At 36.8% G+C, this 19,266-nt stretch overlaps 1 protein-coding gene across 4 annotated transcripts in view; it reads left to right on the top strand.

The window, feature by feature from the left end:
- The first annotated feature begins 1,736 nt into the window (after positions 1-1,736).
- LOC131075936 (auxin response factor 6) overlaps positions 1,737-19,266 on the top strand; it is a 50,690-nt gene continuing 33,160 nt past the window's right edge. For 3 of the 4 annotated variants that reach the window (XM_058012899.2, XM_058012902.2, XM_058012901.2), the window contains exons 1-2: positions 1,737-2,228; positions 16,280-16,392. In XM_058012899.2, coding sequence (XP_057868882.2) covers positions 2,195-2,228; positions 16,280-16,392 — 147 coding nt within the window. In that variant the 5' untranslated portion in view covers positions 1,737-2,194. The remainder of the gene's footprint in view (positions 2,229-16,279; positions 16,393-19,266) is intronic. The other variant, XM_058012898.2, reaches the window with a different exon arrangement.

The raw sequence follows: 19,266 nt of genomic DNA, 5'->3' as shown, positions 1-19,266 counted from the left end.
GCAAACTAAATGTGCTATGCCAGAAGCATATTTTGAACAAATGAGGCTTAGAACTATAGTGGCAAGGGGAACTTAGACAAATAGCAAAATAGTGAATTCTACAATAAGAATTGTAATATGTATAGTTATATCATGCATTAGTTCCACATAAGATTTGAAAGGTTAAATGTGTTTTGAAAGCGTAAGCTCTTGCCTTGCTTTACTGGTACGCCGACCAACTCAATTTGTAAACCAACTATTCAACTATTACAAAGAATGGTAGTATACATAAATATACATATAAGTAGGTGTTGAACAACTTGATAGTTACAAAAGTATTTGCTGCTATGTCAAATTTTGTTAAGACTCTTTTGTATAATTTTAACCCAAGAATTGTATTATAAATGTCTATGCAAAATCGACTATTGTAGTAGAAGTCATTAAATATGTACACTTTGCATCACCATCATACATTTTACAAATGACAACTAAAATTCTAATAGAACCATCCTAAGCCATAAGTTACATTAAACAGTAATGCCATTGGATATAATCCAACTGGTGCAAATAATTTTGAGACATAGACAACTATTTCTTACAATGGCATAAAGAAGGTAGCTAACTCTTCAAATATTAGAAAAAACTAATTAGTAATATCTACCTAGGGGAAGCCTACCACTAGCCATATTAGCTAACTTCACACACCCACAAATTCTAAACGGTACATTGAATTTTGACGATTTTTTTTGTTGCTATCTTCGCATGCGACTTATATCTATCATTTCAAGTTTTGAGTTGCACGCTGTGGGATACATTATGCGTGCAAGAATAAAAAATACACATTTCAAAGTGTCACTTATACATGCTTAAAGATACCTCAATAACCGTGCACTTAAAATTGCCAACACTTATGCACAAATGCTCCAACAATCGTGTACTATAGATAACGATAGTGGTACACAAATGAACCAATCATGATCCAAAAACGATAAAAAATAGACGGCTATTGATACATGTTAAATTTATTAATAGACTTCTAACGACTATTAAAACATAGACACATGGATGTAACTCGTGCTCTTCTCCTATTGTTTTGGTAAAAAAAAAACAAAAACATTTGGATAAGTTGGTAGGTTGACTACGAAGGCAGTCCTTTGATGCAGTGTAATGAGATTCAAACCTGGGTTAGTTGGGTGGGTACTGTGTAATGCAGTCACTCCCCCACCCCACTTTAAATGATGAAATTTGTTTCAACATGGTTAACATCATTCTATAATTCTGAGGCATGGGGACAGCCAAAACGCTAACAGTAAGTACACTTAACTTCCGCGCCAGTTGCTTTCAACGGGACAATCTTAGAGTACGCCAATTACACCGTACATACTCCTAACCTACAAAGTACAAGGTGGTTAAGCTGGGGGGAAAGGGTGAGAAGATTCTGTAGCCTGCAACTGTACCCAGAAACTAAAACATAAATACAATATACGGACTCAAGTCCCGAAGCCGAGGGAAAATGGACGGCTGGGATCATTTCCAGGAAGAGATCGGACGGCTCCAAAGCAAGCACGCACTTTCTGCGGCCCCAAATCCACTTCTCCATAAAATATTTCCTTCCTTTCGCGCTTCGATGTGATAAAACCTTTTATGGATAGTGATGCACAGTAAAATCGGAAATTTTAACCGTTTTACCGCGGGGTGAAAAAAAAATGCCACGCTTTGAAATATTATTGGTGGTATAGCGCAACAGCAACCGCCCATAAAACGAATTATTACCGTGCGGCAGAGCGAATTATTACCGCTCCGTAAGTGTGAACGTAAAATTGGTTTTACAGAGGTGGTAAAAAATTGTAGTTTTTTTTTTCGGTGTTTTTTACACTTTACAAGGGTTTGATGCAGAGGAGGAGGAAGATGAAGGAGGAAGTTCTCTGCGTTTAAGCTTGAGATTCGGTGAATTTGTTTGTGTAATTAAGTTACTGTCAGATGTCGTGGTTAGTATTATTGTTTTTGGATTGAATGACATAATTGGCTTCGAGGGAAGGAATATATTTTTGTTTGCCCGGGGGGGAAAACATTATGGAATTATTGAATTGAAGTGTCGTGGCAGAGAAATATGTTCAGGGGGAAGGAAGAGGGTTGTAATAATATTGTTAATAATAATAATAATAGCAGGAAGAAATCTTGCGCGCAGAGATCTCTGTGAGGTCGGCAGTCGAGAATGAGGAACGGCTTCTCCCATCATCATCAGGAAGGTACGTCTTTAAATCCTTGGAGATCTGTTTTTTTCCAGCTGCATTTTGGATGGTATTTGTTCTGTTTATTGTTTTAGGTTATGTCCGGAACAGTGTAGTTCATGGTGGCATCTGTCTACTTGTTCGGAAGATTTTCTCTACGCGAGGCGTTGTATTTGAAGCGGCCGTGAATTTAGTTTGGTTGATTTTCGTTGTTTTGGAAACCATGAAAGTGCATTTAGTACCATGGTATGCGTTGCGTTGTTCTTAGGAAAGTGTATTTGCTGTTGACAGCTAAGGTACGATGGCATTGCATCGTTTAACTTGTTTTGAGTCTTTGCTGTGCCTGAAAGTGGAGACTTTGAAGTGGCTGTTGGCTAATTTTGAAACCCCGACGTGCTCCTCGTTCTAGCTGTGGTGTTGACTGAAAATATTGGTACTCGTAAGAGAATTGAACTTCTGACCCTGATTAACAGAAGAACTATGTTTGGTTTGTCTCGATCGTTTAGAAATTTACGATGGCGTTACAGTAGGTTGTGTTAAGGGCAGTATGATTGCTGAATCCAGTTGAAATCCAACGGCAGGGGATCGTTCTGCTTCTTGTGATATTTGGCCAAACTGTGTTTTTTTAAACGGACTGTAAGTTCAGTTCGGTCAGTAACCTGGTTTGGGAACCCTTGTTTTAGCTATGATGCTTTATGGAAGTAGTGAATGACTGAGAAAATTGAGTTCGTAGAGCTCATATTCAAAATACTCGGCGTTTTTAATCAATTAATGTCAGGCATAATGTTACGTTGTTTATCATTTTAGGTTATGTTAGGGACAGTGTGTTGTTTCCAAGCGTTAAAGGCATTGCATCGTTTTACTTGTTTTGAGTCTCTGCTGTGCTTGAAAGTGGTGCTTTTGAAGTGGCCAGTAATTAATTTTGAACCCCGACGTGCTCCTTGTTCTACCTGTGGCATTGACTGGAAATATTGGCACTCTAAGAGAATTGAACTCTTGACCTTGCTTAACAGGACTTAGGTTTTTTTGGATCATTTAGAAAACTTATGATAGTATTACACTAGGTTGTATCAAGGGCAGTATGTTTGTTGTTTCCAGTTAAAATCCTACGGCAGGGGGGTTGTTCTGCTTGTTGTGAGATTTGACCAAACCATGCTTTTTAAGGGACTGTAAGTTAAGTTTGGTTAGTAATCTGGTTTGGGAACCCTTGTTTTAGCCATGATAATGTGAAAGTAGTGACTGACTGAGAGAATTGAGCTCGTAGGACTCATCTTCAAAATAATCGGTGTTTTTAAGTTTTAATCAATTAATGTCTGGCATAATGTTATGTTGTTTATCATTTTAGATTTGACCAAACCATGCTTTTTAAGGGACTGTAAGTTAAGTTTGGTTAGTAATCTGGTTTGGGAACCCTTGTTTTAGCCATGATAATGTGAAAGTAGTGACTGACTGTGAGAATTGAGCTCGTAGGACTCATCTTCAAAATAATCGGTGTTTTTAAGTTTTAATCAATTAATGTCTGGCATAATGTTATGTTGTTTATCATTTTAGGTTATGTTAGGGGTAGTGTGCAGTTTCCAAGTGTCAAAGGCATTGCATTGTTTTGAGTCTCTGCTATGCTTGAAAGTGGTGCCTTTGAAGTGGCTGCTGGTTAATTTTGAAACCTTGACGTGCTCCTAGTTGTAGTCTTGGCGTTGACTGCAAATATTGGTACTCTAAGAGAATTGAACTTTGACCTTGCTTAACAGGAAAAATAACTTAGGTTTGTCTGGATCATTTAGAAAATTTATGATGTTATAACACTAGGTTAAGGGCAGTATGTTTGTTGTTTCCATTTAAAATCCTATGGCAGGGGGATCGTTCTGCTTGTTGTAAGATTTGACCAAACTGTGCTTTTTAAGGGACTGTAAGTTCAGTTCGCTGAGTAACCTGGTTTGGGAACCCTTGTTTTAGCATACGGTGCTTTATGGAAGTTATGACTGACTAAGAGAATTGAACTCATAGAGCTCATATTCAAAATACTGGGTATTTTAATCAATTAATGTCTAGATAATGCTATTTCGTTTATCATTTTAGGTTATGTTAGGGGCAGTGTGTTGTTTACATGTGTCATAGCACCAGATCGTGGTTCTTATTTTAAATCTGCATGTAAAATGATGGGTTATTTTCAAAGTAGCTGTTAGTTTAGTTTTTAAACTTGGAATCTAATGAGGATTATTTTGCTTGTTATGAGCTTTCCCTGAACCAGAGAGTGCACTTTTGAGGTGGATATAAGGTTAGTTTGGATAATTTGTGACTTGGAAATCCTCATTTTAGCTGTTTGGTGTTGTGTAGAAGTAATAATAGTTGAAAATAATCAGTTCTATTAAATATTAGGTTGGTAAGGTTATTGTATTTCTGTTTCAGGAGAAAAAAATGTTTAGCAGTGAATGTTCTTACATTCTTAAAGTTCAGCTTGTTGCGAGAGTGTGTTTTTGAAGTGGGTGTCAATTTGGTTTTGGTTTATCCCTTGAATTGAAACCCTAGGGTGCATCTTGTTTTAGCTGTGGTATTGGGTGCAAGAAATGTTAGTATAAGAGAAATCAACTCATGATCTCCTGCTGGCGATGAAGATTCTGAGTCATTAGAAATAGTTGTTATGTTGATTTACAATGACAGTTTTAAATAAAATTGACATAGCAGTGACGGTTTTGTACTTGTTCTGAAGTTCAACTAGCACAAAAGAGTGTTTTTAAGTGGCCATATGTTTAATTGTATCATTCCATTGAAATCACTAGAAAATGTGTTGAATTTGATATTATTTTAGGTTATGTGTTGGGCAGTGTGTTTGTGGTTTCTATTTTAAAATTCCATGGCAATGGATTGTTTAGCTTGTTCTGAGGTTTCCTTGACATGACAGTGTGTATTTTTAAATGGCAGTTAGTTTGCTTGGTTATATATGTCGATTGGAGCTTCTCGATGGTGATTAGGATAAATATTATGTTATTTGTTACCACACATTATGTTAAGGCCAATGATTCTGCTATATTAAAAATAGGAAAATTTTAAAATATGTAGGAAAATTTTAAATATTCATATGATTACATTGATAAAACATGCATATACACATTATAGAACCTTAATATATAACATTTGCGTTAAATTGAGAATTCACATGAGATTCAAAGTCAAACAAAATAAGCAAAACTCAAACCTTAATTCAAATTGCTTCCAAAATTCATTGTCAATATGCATGTGATATTAAAAAAACAGCATAGAAGTTACACCTTACAACAAAATGCCCAATGGCTACAAGTTTCACTTTCAATTACAATATGGAAATACAAAAAGAGAAAGTACACTATCGCTCCTAGTTTGCATCTCAACATTTTATCAAAATCGGAGCCCTCTGTCACTGTGAGTGCCTGTCTCATCCAACGGAATACCAATCAATTCCTGTGGTGCCTCCTCCTCATCAACTTGGTTGGCATCTCTGGGATCAAGTATCAACATCCAATTGTAAAGTTCGAGTTTGTCGTTTTTTTGGAGTTTGATGATCTTGGAGTCGAAAAGCACTATGCATGACCGCTAGCTTCTCCCCTCGTCTAGAGATAAGTCTATTCCTTTTGATGGAGTGGATAAAGCCATATGTGGACCAATTCTCTCTGCAATAGATGAATTAACATTCTATGAAAGAAGGTGAATGACAAGCATCTTCAATTGTGGTGCTTCCTTCCCATGCCATGCCCACCATCCAATAGGGTTAGTTTGAGCTAATGTAGCTCTATCTTATTGAATGTTGAACCATGAAGATTTGTGAAGGCTAGCCATTGTATGCAAAGTATTATAGACTTCTCATCTGAATACATCTTTCGAAAGGCCTTCATTAGTCCTTTCACCTCTTCATCATCACATGGAGGCAACCTTCCAACCTTTGGTACATAACATTTGGGATTTAGAGAAAAAGTCTGCCATATGAAGTGGGGTGTTCATTGTGTTCCACCTCCGCATCACAATGGACTTAATATGTTGTGAATAAAATTCCAAAGTAGGATCCTTAGCTAAAATTGTTTGCTTTATCTTTCCAAGCATGCTGCCAAATGCCTTGTATATCTCTCCAAGACTAGGAGAGTCCGTATCAGCATATCGAATGTTATGTACAACAGGTGAGATGAAAGGGCAAAGATATCTGCAAAATGCAAACTAAAAGTTCAAAAGAATTGTAAGTTGAAATATTGAACAATAAAATTAAAATATTATAATCAGAATTTTAATATGAAAAATCAGCAATTTAATATTTAATATTTAATAAAATCAACAATTTAATAATAAAATTAACAATTTAATAATAAAATCAGTAACGGCTTACCTCACATTGGACCACCAATGATCATCAAGGATCCTTTGTATGATGATTCTTCCTTTAGTAGAGTTTGAATTAGGCCATCTACTCCACTTTGAATTCACCATCATCAATTGTAGAGAGTTTCACACACCTCAAGCATCCTCTCCAACAAAATGAAGTAACTGACTTATCTTGTCTCAACATGAAAACGTCTTAAAGAGAGCGAGGTGTGGTGGTTGCAAATGAATATTTGAATATCTATACAATTTGCTTCACCCAATCTATTTTCCTTGTCTTTCAATGCATTGTTCAATGCATGAACACAACATGCGGTCCAAAAGATTTGCTTGTAAGCACCCTCCACCATCATACTAGCCAATTTGCACACACGTGCTGAATTAGTGATCACTTGAACAACATTTGAGGCCCCAACCTCCTCGATGGCCTTTCTCTAAATGCTAAATTGAAAGTCTGCATCATTACGTGTCTTGAATAATCCATGACTCTCAGAAAATAAGAGCTAGCTGGGCATGTGACAATGTTTGCCTCATCCTCCATTAGCAAATTATCTTAGAATATTCTTTATCTAGGAGGGTAGTGCGTAGTTTATGATCTGCGGTGGGTACAAAAGAGGGACCAATAGAGGCTACATCTTTGATCATTTGTTTGAAATAAGAGGAATGATCCAGATGAAATGGGATGGCATGGGCGTAAAAGAATTTGGCAACGGAAGACTTTGTTGCATCCCTTGCCTGTTCATTAAACATACTTGTGACTGTCCTTGGCCACTCACCACCACTAATCATCCTCTTTTCTCATGGCAATATCACTAGCAGCAGTACCAAACATGGATGTCATAGGCATAGATGATTGTCCACTTGCAAAAGAATGTATTGATATTGTCACATCTTGAGACCTCATTTCTGCCTCCATGTGCTGTCTATGAGCCTCTAACTTTTCATCCTCTTTTATAGCTGGACAAACTTTACCCCACGGCATGTAACACCCAAGAAATGAGACTGTACCCCTGTGTAGCTCCCTCTAAAAGTTGTCTTGCAAATGTGACACAACTGCACCCTTGTCGGCCTTGAATTTTTACTTTTGGTATCTACAATTGTCACAAGTTGGAGAAGAGTTTTTTTTTGGTTAAAAGGGCCCTTTGCATATTTTTTCAAGACTTGTGAAGGGCACTCAAATCAATTTGGTGGCTGCCCACCCCGACGTCCACCCCCAGCCCTACCCCCACCCCCAACACTTACACACTCTGCTGAGGCTGAAACTCTTGCATTTGTTTGAGTTTCTTCTACTTCATTGTCACTACTACCGTTGTCACTGCTGCTCATGTTGGTTTTGTGAGATTTAATGAAACTTTATACTGAAAAATGGAAAAAATAAAAAAATCAGACATTTTTTACTTTAAACTCTGAAAAAAACTTGTAAAAAAATAAATATAAGAATAGAATGACTTACCTTTGTCAAGAAATTGTTGCTCCACTACCAATCATGCCTTGGATTCAACCCCTTGTACACCTTCTCCTTCAAACCTTGCTAAATTTTTTTTTTCTCCTTTAATTTCAAACCCTGCTGGTGCAATACTTTTTTGACAAAAAATGAACATAAAATGAACTCAAATGTATCGAAAAGGGGCTGCTTTTCCCATTTACGGGGGCCTGAGGTGTAGGGGCCCACAAAAATAAATAAAAAGTTGTTTTTTATAAAACATTTGAGTGTTTTTTTTTCAAAACATCAATTTGTGAATGAGATAAGCAACTTTATCACTAATAAGATAGTTAAACTCTTTTAAATTTTTAAACCATATGTTTGCCAGAATATCCCATGCATTTTTGTATTACCTGCAGAGTACAAGATCTTTGTTAGATGTCACTTTAGGAACTCAGAAGCTGAAACAGCTGAGAGCATAAACTCAAAAGCCATCTTTGCAGCAAAAAAAATCAATTTTGATGTTATATATACACGGACTCTTTTGTCCATTCTTCCAATAATTGTGGCTTAATTTTTATGGTTGATGATAGGGCAACTGTTTTCTAATGTTGATCTTCTGCCTATGATAGATAAATAGACTGCATAAACAGTAGTCAATGATCTAGACTCTAAAGTGTTGACTATTGAAAAAGTGAATAATCCCAAGACATCTTTTTAACAGAAGATTCCCTAAAGTTTGCAATTGATGGTTGTTTTTTGATTATAGTGGCAGTGATCAAGATCAGTTATATCCAAATTTGTTTGCCATCTTCAACAGTATATTTTTTCAAACAGTAACTCCAATCGTCGGAGCTCTGCCCAAGGAGAGAAATCTAATTTGATGGTAAGATTTGAATGACAATTCAATCACTGTTTGTGACATCTTGTACATGTGCTCTCAATTTATTGGAAAACTTTTCAGAAATGGATGATTTGGTCCACTGCATGCTAGAGTTGTAAAGATTGTCCATCCCAAAAATCTCCTTTGCAAAGGTAAGGGTGGCTTGATCGGTAATAGAAGGTTTAAACTGCTTATCTGAGATGATGCCACTATATGGCGAATAGTGGGTTGTGCATCCTCACTTCACTGGGTTTGCTTCTGAAATTCTCAACACTATCTACATAACAGCTCAAACTAACAAAGCCTGTGATGAAACTGAATCCAAGGTGTCAATTAGAAGGGGATCATATGAGAGAGTGTGCTGTGTGGAGAAGTGGTATATGTGGTGTTGTTTATAACTAGGTAAGAGGGTTCGGATTGCCTTAAGGCAACATCTGAACCCACATAGGACTGGGTCCTATCCATAAGGCAACGTGCCCCCCACATAGGACTGGGTCCTATCCTAAAAGGTAACGTGCCCCAAGGATAAGCCCAGCCCTATCCTAAATACCCCACGCTACAACAAATATTGGGGCCCAAATTAAAGGAGGCCGACTTGCAATAAAACAAAGTTAAAGATGCATATAAAGATAAGACACCTTGCAATTCAATATCAATCAATTCATGCAATCAGCGAAATAGCCCTGCAATTGAAGGTGCGAAATAAAGGAGAAGATTGGGCGAACCTGTTCAACAATATAGAAGGCATTTAGTATCCCTTGATGAAGACTTGATGTATTTAGAAGGGCAAATCTGATATGATAAAAGGGATCAGATCTGAAGAGTCCAGCTAAGTATTGTATTTGTGCAATTAAGAGAGAATATATAATCTGACCTGTGGGTCTTTAATGCTGGGTTTTTCCTCCTTGGAGGTTTTTCCAAGGTATTTGCGTTTGTCTCTTGTTTACTTGTTTCATTTATGAGTTTACTGAATTATGGTGTAATAAAATATCACAAATCTGATTAACAAACCAAGGGCATAATGAAAAGACATCAACCTGATTACCGATCTAGGGCACAAAATTCACATGGTATCAAAGCTAGGTTATACTAACCCTCAGATTTCAGTAAGCTCTTACCTTCAGGTTTCTGTTCATCCTTTATTAAATGACAGGGGAGAAGTTAGAGGACATCATCGGGTTCTCATCAAGGAGTTATTCTTTAATTCATCGTGGAGATTCGAGTGAAGAACCTCCTTTAAAATTTATAGATCTCTAGTGCAGACTGTGGAGTTATTACCTTATTCAGACCTTCAGAGTTGTTGATTTTCAGAATTGGTCTAAACCCTAGATTGCTGACTGTGCTAAGGCACATCAAGAGGAGATTGCGAATTATGGCTCTTGAAGATAGATTGCAAAGATAGTTTCTTTTGGGAAGCCTTCGGTTCTAGTGTCAAAGTTATCTAAACGTCAACAGGGGCATTTTCCTTAATTCTTTATTAACTTTGTGATGAGAGACTTTATAACTTTGTCAATTTGTTTGCATGGGGTTTCTTTGTCAAGTTGTAATTGTTGATAAAATTAAATGTTAAATTGGCCTTAAGGCCTTCAACATTTAACTATATATTAGTTAAGTCATAAACCGATTATAAGTGAATCGGTTTATTAGAAACCATCAGGACTCTTGAGAGTAAAGAGTCACAACTTCTCAGGAAGTCGTTTAGTATTATATATCAATATGATACGATGTCATTTGAACAAAGATTGATCATTAATTAATAGATGCAGCGAATGTAACAGGAATTCAATCAAGTTCCTACAGCAATAAAGATAGAGTCGTGGTTCAACCAAATCTGCAGTTCAATCAGATTACGTCTAGGATTAAGAGACAGTCTGTAACACACGGAAGGATAAATAAATCAAATAATTATCTGTGCATACATCCATGATAGATTGAACCACATTCATCATCGGTGGTATACATTCAAGGGAAAGTGAACATTGACTATTCTCTGCTTGCTGTCTAGTCACTTTCGTGGGAACGTTGGAATAGTAAAACAGCATAAACTGTATACTCCACTGATAAAATTAAAGAAAACTATATTCCTCCGTCTAATCACAAAATCAACAGCAAGTTGATGAGGTTGTTGTCTTTGACCATGAGCATGAGAGGAAAAAGACAACAAGAACATTTGAAGGAGGTCTATGACAGACAATATATGCAATGAACAAATGTTCCCATATAGAAATATAATAAATGCCCCTCTCACTTGCCATACAAAAGAAGATAGTCAGATTTATATTTTAATCAGTAATACATAAAACAAGATAGATGTTAATTTTGATCCATAAATTTAACAGTAATAATAAGGGTTTCATTTGGGTTTGTGTTTACTTAGTTTTGTAAAACCCTTGTTGGTTTGTGTGAAAGGAAAATGATATTCTCTTTGAATTAACCCGTGTTGGGCCAATCATGTCTTGAGGTTCCCTGTGACAGGTGTTTATCCTTGTAGGTCTGCAAGCAAGTTTTTGCCTATGTTATCCTGAGTTAGCATCCTTATGTCATCCCTGTTGCATTTAAGCTCATTAAATGTTGTGACAAATGCAGTGTCAGTTATCTGTTAAAATAACTGCATGACAAGTTTCTTTCAGTTAAATGGTTATGATGATGCTCTTTCCTACATAGTAAAAGTTAGAATCTATTGTTGATTTCCTAGGATTTTCGATAACATTTATTGGCAATCTTGTTGTATAATCTCTTGATGGAATTTATCCCCATCTTATCTCAACAATTGTGCTATGGGTCCACCTTATTGAAAGATAGATGGACAAGATCCTTGAGATTAATATGAAAGATTGATTGTGCAGGAGGAGCACCTCCTTCTGTGATGGTATACTCTAACCCATGTTGATTGATTACCTTTTATTATGAGTTTGAGCATGTAATTCGGTTCTTGAATCAAGCATTTTCAATTTCATCATAGAGTATGATTTCCTATCCGGGAGTACAAGAAATTAATTGGATCTTTCAGTGGCTTGGAATGCTTCTGAAATAGGGCATACTAAATCTTCAAGAGAAATTATTGGGATGAGCATACACTCAAAGGAAGTTCAAGTACCTTGGAAGCTGTGATTAGACATAGCTGCTGCTGAGAGGGAGTTCCAGCTATTTTGGTATATCTTAAGGGGTTATGAGATTCAGCTGTGCAGATTGAAGAAGGCCATGTATGGCCTCTAACAGGACTCTCGTGCTTGGTATGAAAGAATACTTGTTAAGTTTAGAATTTTGTAAAATGATGCTGACTCTACCTTAAGTCATCCAATGATGAAATGCTAATTATAGTTCGATATGTGTAAAGATGAACTTATCATTAGATGTAAGAAAGAACTAGCTTCAGAATTTGAAATGAAGGACTTAGGTTGAATGCATTATTTTCTAGGTCTAGAAGTATTGCAAGGGTCTAACGAAATTTTCTAAGTCAAGGAAAGTATACTATTGATATTTTGAAAAGATTTAGAATGATGGATTGTAAACCCATGTCTACTCCTATGGAATCTAACTTAAAGAAGTTAAGTGTTTTTCAACTAACTTTGATTTTGCAGATCCATCAGAGTACAGGCAGTTGATTGGATCACTGATGTATCTAGTTAACACTAAACTAGTCATATGTCTTGCAGTGAATGCTCTCAGTCAGTTTATGAGCTTGCCCAAACATGTTTATCGTGTTGCAACCAAGCACATCCCAAGATACTTGCAAGGCACAATTGATTATGGACTGAAGCTGCTTAAGTTCAGATTAGTCAAGAAGTGTTACGGACAAGGAAAACTCTTCAAGCATTCACCCACTGCGATCTCTTGGACCTATAGGGACAGTCTTCAGTGGCATTAAGTAGATAAATACATTGTTGCAAGTGTTGCATCAAGAGAAGCAGTGTGGTTTCTCAAAATTCTTGTTGTGCTATTTTGATTTATTATTAGGGTTATATATTGATACTTGACAATTCAGTGTTTTATGGCAGGTCAATCCTGTGTTGCAGATGTTCTCTTGAAGCTTGAGATAGACTTGGAGCTGTGAAGAACACCGCCTTGGTTGAGAGGGAGTCTCAACCTCTGTGATACATTGTGTTGTATCATCCTCTGCGAGTGATGAAAAGTGGATCCAGTCTATACTTGTGTGCGAGCTGGAAGACTATGTTATGTAGTTCCATTCTATGCTTGTGTGCAAGATGGAAGACTACAATATTCTGATTATGTCTATTCCATTTCTTGCTTGTGTGCAAGATGGAAGATTATGGTGTTACATTCTTCTTTGAGAGAAGACTGAGGCAGTACAAGGTGGATATTATGGAACACTTGCTCTGATACTCTCTCAGGAGTATTTGAAGTTGTCAGCTAAGTTCGGATTACAACTTAAACATTGTATGTATTACTTAGGGCTGGGCCCTAATCTTGTAACTTGGTTGTAAGATTATCACTTCATTCGGGATATGGTGCAAAGAGGTACCATTCAGCTAAATTATATTAGCACAGATGAACAGGTTGCAGATATTCTTACCAAACCCTTATCTAGAATGAAGTTCGAATACTTCAAGAGACAGACTTGGTATTATGGAAAGTGAAACCCTGGTTGAGAGGGAGTTTCAATCTCAGTGACTCTACTTGCAACGTTTTGATCATTCTTTGCTTGTGTGCAAGAATGAGAAGTATCCAATCTATGCTTGTATGCTAGATGGAAATTGTAATTATGTAAAGACCCACTTGTGTATTACACTTTCTATGCTTGTGTGCTAGAACCATCCTATGCTCGTGTGCTAGGTGGAAGATGTAATTCTATGCTTGTGTGCTAGATGGAACTCTAAAGGTTCAGATTATGTATTCTCTTCTTCCCTAGTTAAGAGGGACTGTTGTTTATAACTAGGTAAGAGGGTTTGGATTGCCTTAAGGCAACATCCGAACCCTCATAGGACTGGGTCCTATCCATAAGGCAACGTGCCCCCCACATAGGACTGAGTCCTATCCATAAGGCAACGTGCCCCCCACATAGGACTGGGTCCTATCCTAAAAGGTAACGTGCCCCAAGGATAAGCCCAGCCCTATCCTAAATACCCCATGCTACAACAAATATTGGCGCCCAAATTAAAGGAGGCCGACTTGCAATAAAACAAAGTTAAAGATGCATATAAAGATAAGACACCTTGCAATTCAATATCAATCAATTCATGCAATCAGCGAAATAGCTCTGCAATTGAAGGTGCAAAATAAAGGAGAAGATTGGGCGAACCTGTTCAAGAAGATAGAAGGCATTTATTATCCCTTGATGAAGACTTGATGTATTTAGAAGGGCAAATCTGAAGAGTCCAGCTAAGTATTGTATTTGTGCAATTAAGAGAGAATATATAATCTGACCTGTGGGTCTTTAATGCTGGGTTTTTCCTCCTTGGAGGTTTTCCCAGGGTATTTGCGTTTGTCTCTTGTTTACTTGTTTCATTTATGAGTTTACTGAATTATGGTGTAATAAAATATCACAAATCTGATTAACAAACCAAGGGCATAATGAAAAGACATCAACCTGATTACTGATCTAGGGCACAAAATTCACATGTGGCATGTGGACGGGTGTCTGACAATCCAAAATTCAACTGCTGAAATAAAGATCTGCATCATTAAGAAGAATTCTGAGAATAAGTTTGATTTAATTCAAAGTGGCAAACTTATGTTGGGTGGGGAGGAGATTTAAAAGAGGATAACCAGACTTTAAAAAGTCTCGATATGACATTTATCTTGATCATCACTTATCTTCACCAAGGAGGGAGATTATGAGATACCAACATTAGCAAGGCACAGTCCACTACTCGATTACATTCTCTGAAGCATGATATAAAATTACTTAAAAGTTCCTGCCAACTGAAAGCACTTCCATTCAACTTCCTAACTTGGATTCTTTCATATAGTTGTTGGTACATCCTTGAATAATCACCTTGGAATCCACATCAACTTCCATAAATTTACAACCGATATAGACTGCCAATTTTGAGATCCTCTAGCAGTGCCAAGGCATCTGCTTCATTATTCATCTTAGAGTGAAGGAAAATGAGCCACCACTAATGAACAAGCTCATGGAATAACTTATCACGATTCTAGGATGGGTAGGGCCATGATTACCTTTTGAGGTTCCATCAGAATTCAATTTAAAGAAGTCCTCATTCAGTAGTTTCCAAGAAGAAACATTATGCTTAGACCTATTGCATGATATAGATTGAAAGGGGAACACACAAGTTAGAGTGTGCTGCATGGAGAAGTGACATATGTGGAATGTGGAGGGTACCTAACAATATAAAAAGGAGTGGCTACAAATAAAGACGTGCATTACTAAGTAGGCTGGTATAAGTTTGATGAATTTAAAAGTGGTGAGCAAAAGCTGGCTAGGGGAGGAAATTTCAAGGAGGATAGTTGGACCTCTAAAGAAACTGTGATATCCCATTTGCCTTGATCATCACATATCTTTACCAAGGAGGGAGATTACAGGATCCCAACATTAGCTAGGCAGTCCGCTACTTCTTTACATTCTCTGAAGAAAAGATACAAAATTACTTCAAGGTTTCGGCCAAATGAAAGTACTTCCATTATACTTTGTAGTTTCCATTCTTTCAAAGAGTTGTTGATAAATCCCTGTATAATCACTTGAGAATCCCCTCAACTTCCAGAAATTTACAACCCGTAGTGACCACCAATTTAAGACTCTTTAGCAGTCGTGAGGCTTCTGCTTCATTATTTGTCTTAGAGGCAAGGGAAAAGTGGCCACCACTAATGAACAAGCCTGTTGAAGAATGTAACAGAATTCCAGCACTGGCAGGGCCAGGATTACCTTTTGAGGCGTCCTCAAGATTCAATTTGAAGAAGCTCTCACTTAGCAGTTTCCAAGAAGAAACATTATGCTTAGAGCTGTTCTTAATTACCCTATCAACAAGGGTCCAGGTGGCCTATGTCACTGAAGTAGCAAAGGCTAAGTTTTGAATTAGCTTCTTAAATGGCTTAGTGCTCATTCCTAATAATGGCTAAAATCTATATTAGTGAGAACAATAATCAATGAATTTTTGTCCTAAAGGTGTATAAACATTCAAACTGAAACCTAAAATTTGATGATGTTAGAGGGCAACTTGGGTTTCCTAAGTTTCTTTGTTTTCAACTTTTCTGGGATTTCATTTGTAACCATGGGTGGAATTGATGCTTGCTTTTTAATTATTTCTTTGATTTTTGTATTTAAATTTTGAGCTGTATCATTTTTCTCTTTTCTAATCTATTCTGAATGCACTGTTATTTTTACATGGATGTCTTTGTATTGTTCTAGAAGATATTTTATTTTCTGAGATTAAGGTTTCTGTAGCAATATAATATTTTCTAACAAATACAAGTTTCTAATAAATTCATGCAAATGCCAAGCAGGGGAAAAAAGAAGCCTCAATTCAGAGCTCTGGCATGCATGTGCTGGGCCACTTGTATCACTACCAACTATTGGGAGCCATGTCGTCTATTTTCCTCAAGGTCATAGTGAACAGGTAAAGGTTTCTACGTTTAAATGTTTCCTTACTGCTTTTGTGTATATCAGAATTTATTTTATGTTTGCATGTTTATTTTGCAAGCATTTGAATAACCGAGCAGGGTATGTATTGGGAAGATTGCCATGTAAACTCGGCTGATAAGTAATTACAATTTTTTTTTTCTGATTGGTAATTGAGGATTGTAAGACCCTTGGTCATTGAGACACAAATGTGGTCCACTCCCCAGATATGAAGTATTATACACATACATGGGACACAAGTGACATCTCATTCCCTAGATAGGAAGTATTACATTTGCACACTGGAGTTAGTGCAGCGGTTCCTGGGGGATTTGAACCTAGATCATCATTGTGGTAATGCTCTAACTGTACCACTGAATTATGGCCATTGGACTGATAAGTAATTACAATTTATGTCCTAGAAACTGGATAAATGTGCAACTATCTCCAGCCACATCATTTAAAAGTTAGGGAATCCCTCAACTTTATAGTTGCCACAAAATTAAGATAAGCTATCACTGGACATGTAACATATATTTAGTTGTCACAAATTTCTTGTTTTGTAGCCAGTTAGCTTGAAACTTGCCATTTAAGTTCTGACTGACTTCATTTGATTGTTCATCTGTAGCCTCAGTCTTCTATCTCTTTATGAATTCTCATCCATTCTTTCACGTTTTGAAAGGTTTAGCCTGTTAAAAGTCCATTGATATATGCACAGTTTTACAGGTAGGAACTACATTGTAATTAATTCAGAATTAATCTTTATAGTCCAATTTCATATGTTATTGTATATTATAGTATACAGATTACATTATGCCTCATATTTGGATGTGATCTTAAAGCTTGCTACCTGTTAAAAGCCCATTGAAATACGTACAGTTTACAGACAGGAACTACATTGTATTATTAATTAGGAATTGCTCTTTATCTTCCAATTTCTTATATATTACATATTAATAAATTATAGTATAGTAATTACCTCATGCCTTATATGTGGATGCGAGCTCAAAGCTTGCTAACAATTCTATGATGGCTTGGATTTTTCTTCTAAGATGGTTTTTTTGTTAGACACGATGATATACAACCGCAATATCTGGATAATTTTTTGGCCTTTGCAATAGCGTTGTTAACTCATAGGTGGCATGTATGTTACATGAGTGAGATATGCCTGGATCCTTTAAGGCATTTTTAATACTCATGAACAAGGACTCAATACTATGAAATTTCTGTTAAGTTATTATCTAATGAATACATATAGGTGCAAAAGGTTAGCATAAAGCCAAGTCCCACAAGCATAGGTTTACGGAGTTTCTTGATGGTGGATGGGGACCAAGGGCCTTTGGAGACGGCAGCAAGGGGTGGTACAAATATACATAGTAGTATTTGAAAAATTAGTTATAAAAAGATGTATGCAGGATAGGTATAGTAATTACAAACAAAACTTGTCATACTAACTAAACTGCTAAATACTAAATAGTCAAGTTAAACATTTTGCAATGATTGCATTGAACATTTGAACTTTTGAAGACATTAACATTGAAATGTTGATTTCAGAATTTATTATTACATTCAAATTTTCATATGATGATTATAGATGCAATGTTCAAAATGGCAAAATGGCTTGAAGTGATACCTCTAATCATCCCTCATCACTAGAACTGTTGGACTCCATGTGCTCAAACTCTTCCAAACAAATACCAACCAGCTTTGTTTGTGTAGCATCATCATCAATTTGTGCTGGCTCTTTTGGCTCTTCATACCATCAAGATGTTGTACTCTCCTTGTATGTAAGTCTGTTGCAGTCAATGAGATGCTATACATTATGTACAAATATGATCTTCTTTGCCCTCCCAAAGGTAAGCTTGTTCTTCTTAATGGAGTGGATGAAGCTATAAGTACACCAGGTCCTCTCAACAATAAAAGAATTAGAAACCTAGGACAGCAAATGAATGGTTAAGGAAGGTAATCAAAGAAGTAGGTTCATACATAGTTTAGCACGAAATTGGGTCCTCCCATGTCTTAGTCTCCCTATCTATCTTGGCCTCTTTAGAATATCCCCTAAGAGTGGCAAATTTTGTCCTCGTAGTAGGAATGATGCTGGCCTTTGTAGAATCATACATCTTTTGAATGGTCTTCATGAACCTTGCCTTCACCTCATCATCTTGTAAAGGTGTAATTCTACCAAGTCTTTGCATGTAGCAATTCAGGTTCAATTCATAGGCAACCAACTGCAAGGGAGTGTTGAGCTTGTCCCAATTGATTGGATATATTTGTTGTAGAAGGGTAATGTGGGTCCTCTAGTGGCAGAATTGCCTGTAGTTGGTCAACTATAGTATCAATGCATTCATACACCTCTTCAAGGCTAGGTTCATTGGCATCCCCATATCTAATCACTTTGAATATTGGAGAAATGATGGAGAGACTATATTTGGCATCACCCCAAAAAGCATCATTTTTCACTACATCCTTCACTCTCTTGCCTTGCTCTATCTTGAACATAGGTCACCGATTCCATTGTGTTGTCATAACCATTAGTTACTATGCATCTTGCAACTCAAGCTTCCTCTTTAAGAGAATGAAATATGATGCATATCTAGTCTCCATAGGTTTCAAGAATTCCTTCTTGGAGAAGGTCTTGAAGAGTGCTTGTGAAGTGTGGGGGATATAGATGAACATTTTCACATTTCTAGTGTCACTAACAATTTTTTTGATCCAACCAATTTTTCCCATGTACTTGGTTGCATTATTCATGACATGCACACAATGAGACCACCAAATGTCTTTGTATGCTATCTCAATTAACTTCCTTGCAACTTTGCACACATGGGTCGGGTCTGTTACTCTTTGCATCACATTTTGTGGCATAAACTCC

Source organism: Cryptomeria japonica, chromosome 9 (genome assembly GCF_030272615.1).
Source record: "Cryptomeria japonica chromosome 9, Sugi_1.0, whole genome shotgun sequence".
NCBI classification, from domain to species: Eukaryota; Viridiplantae; Streptophyta; class Pinopsida; order Cupressales; family Cupressaceae; genus Cryptomeria; species Cryptomeria japonica.
The sequence above is the reverse complement of the archived record's forward strand: the minus strand, read 5'-3'. Positions and strand labels throughout refer to the sequence as shown.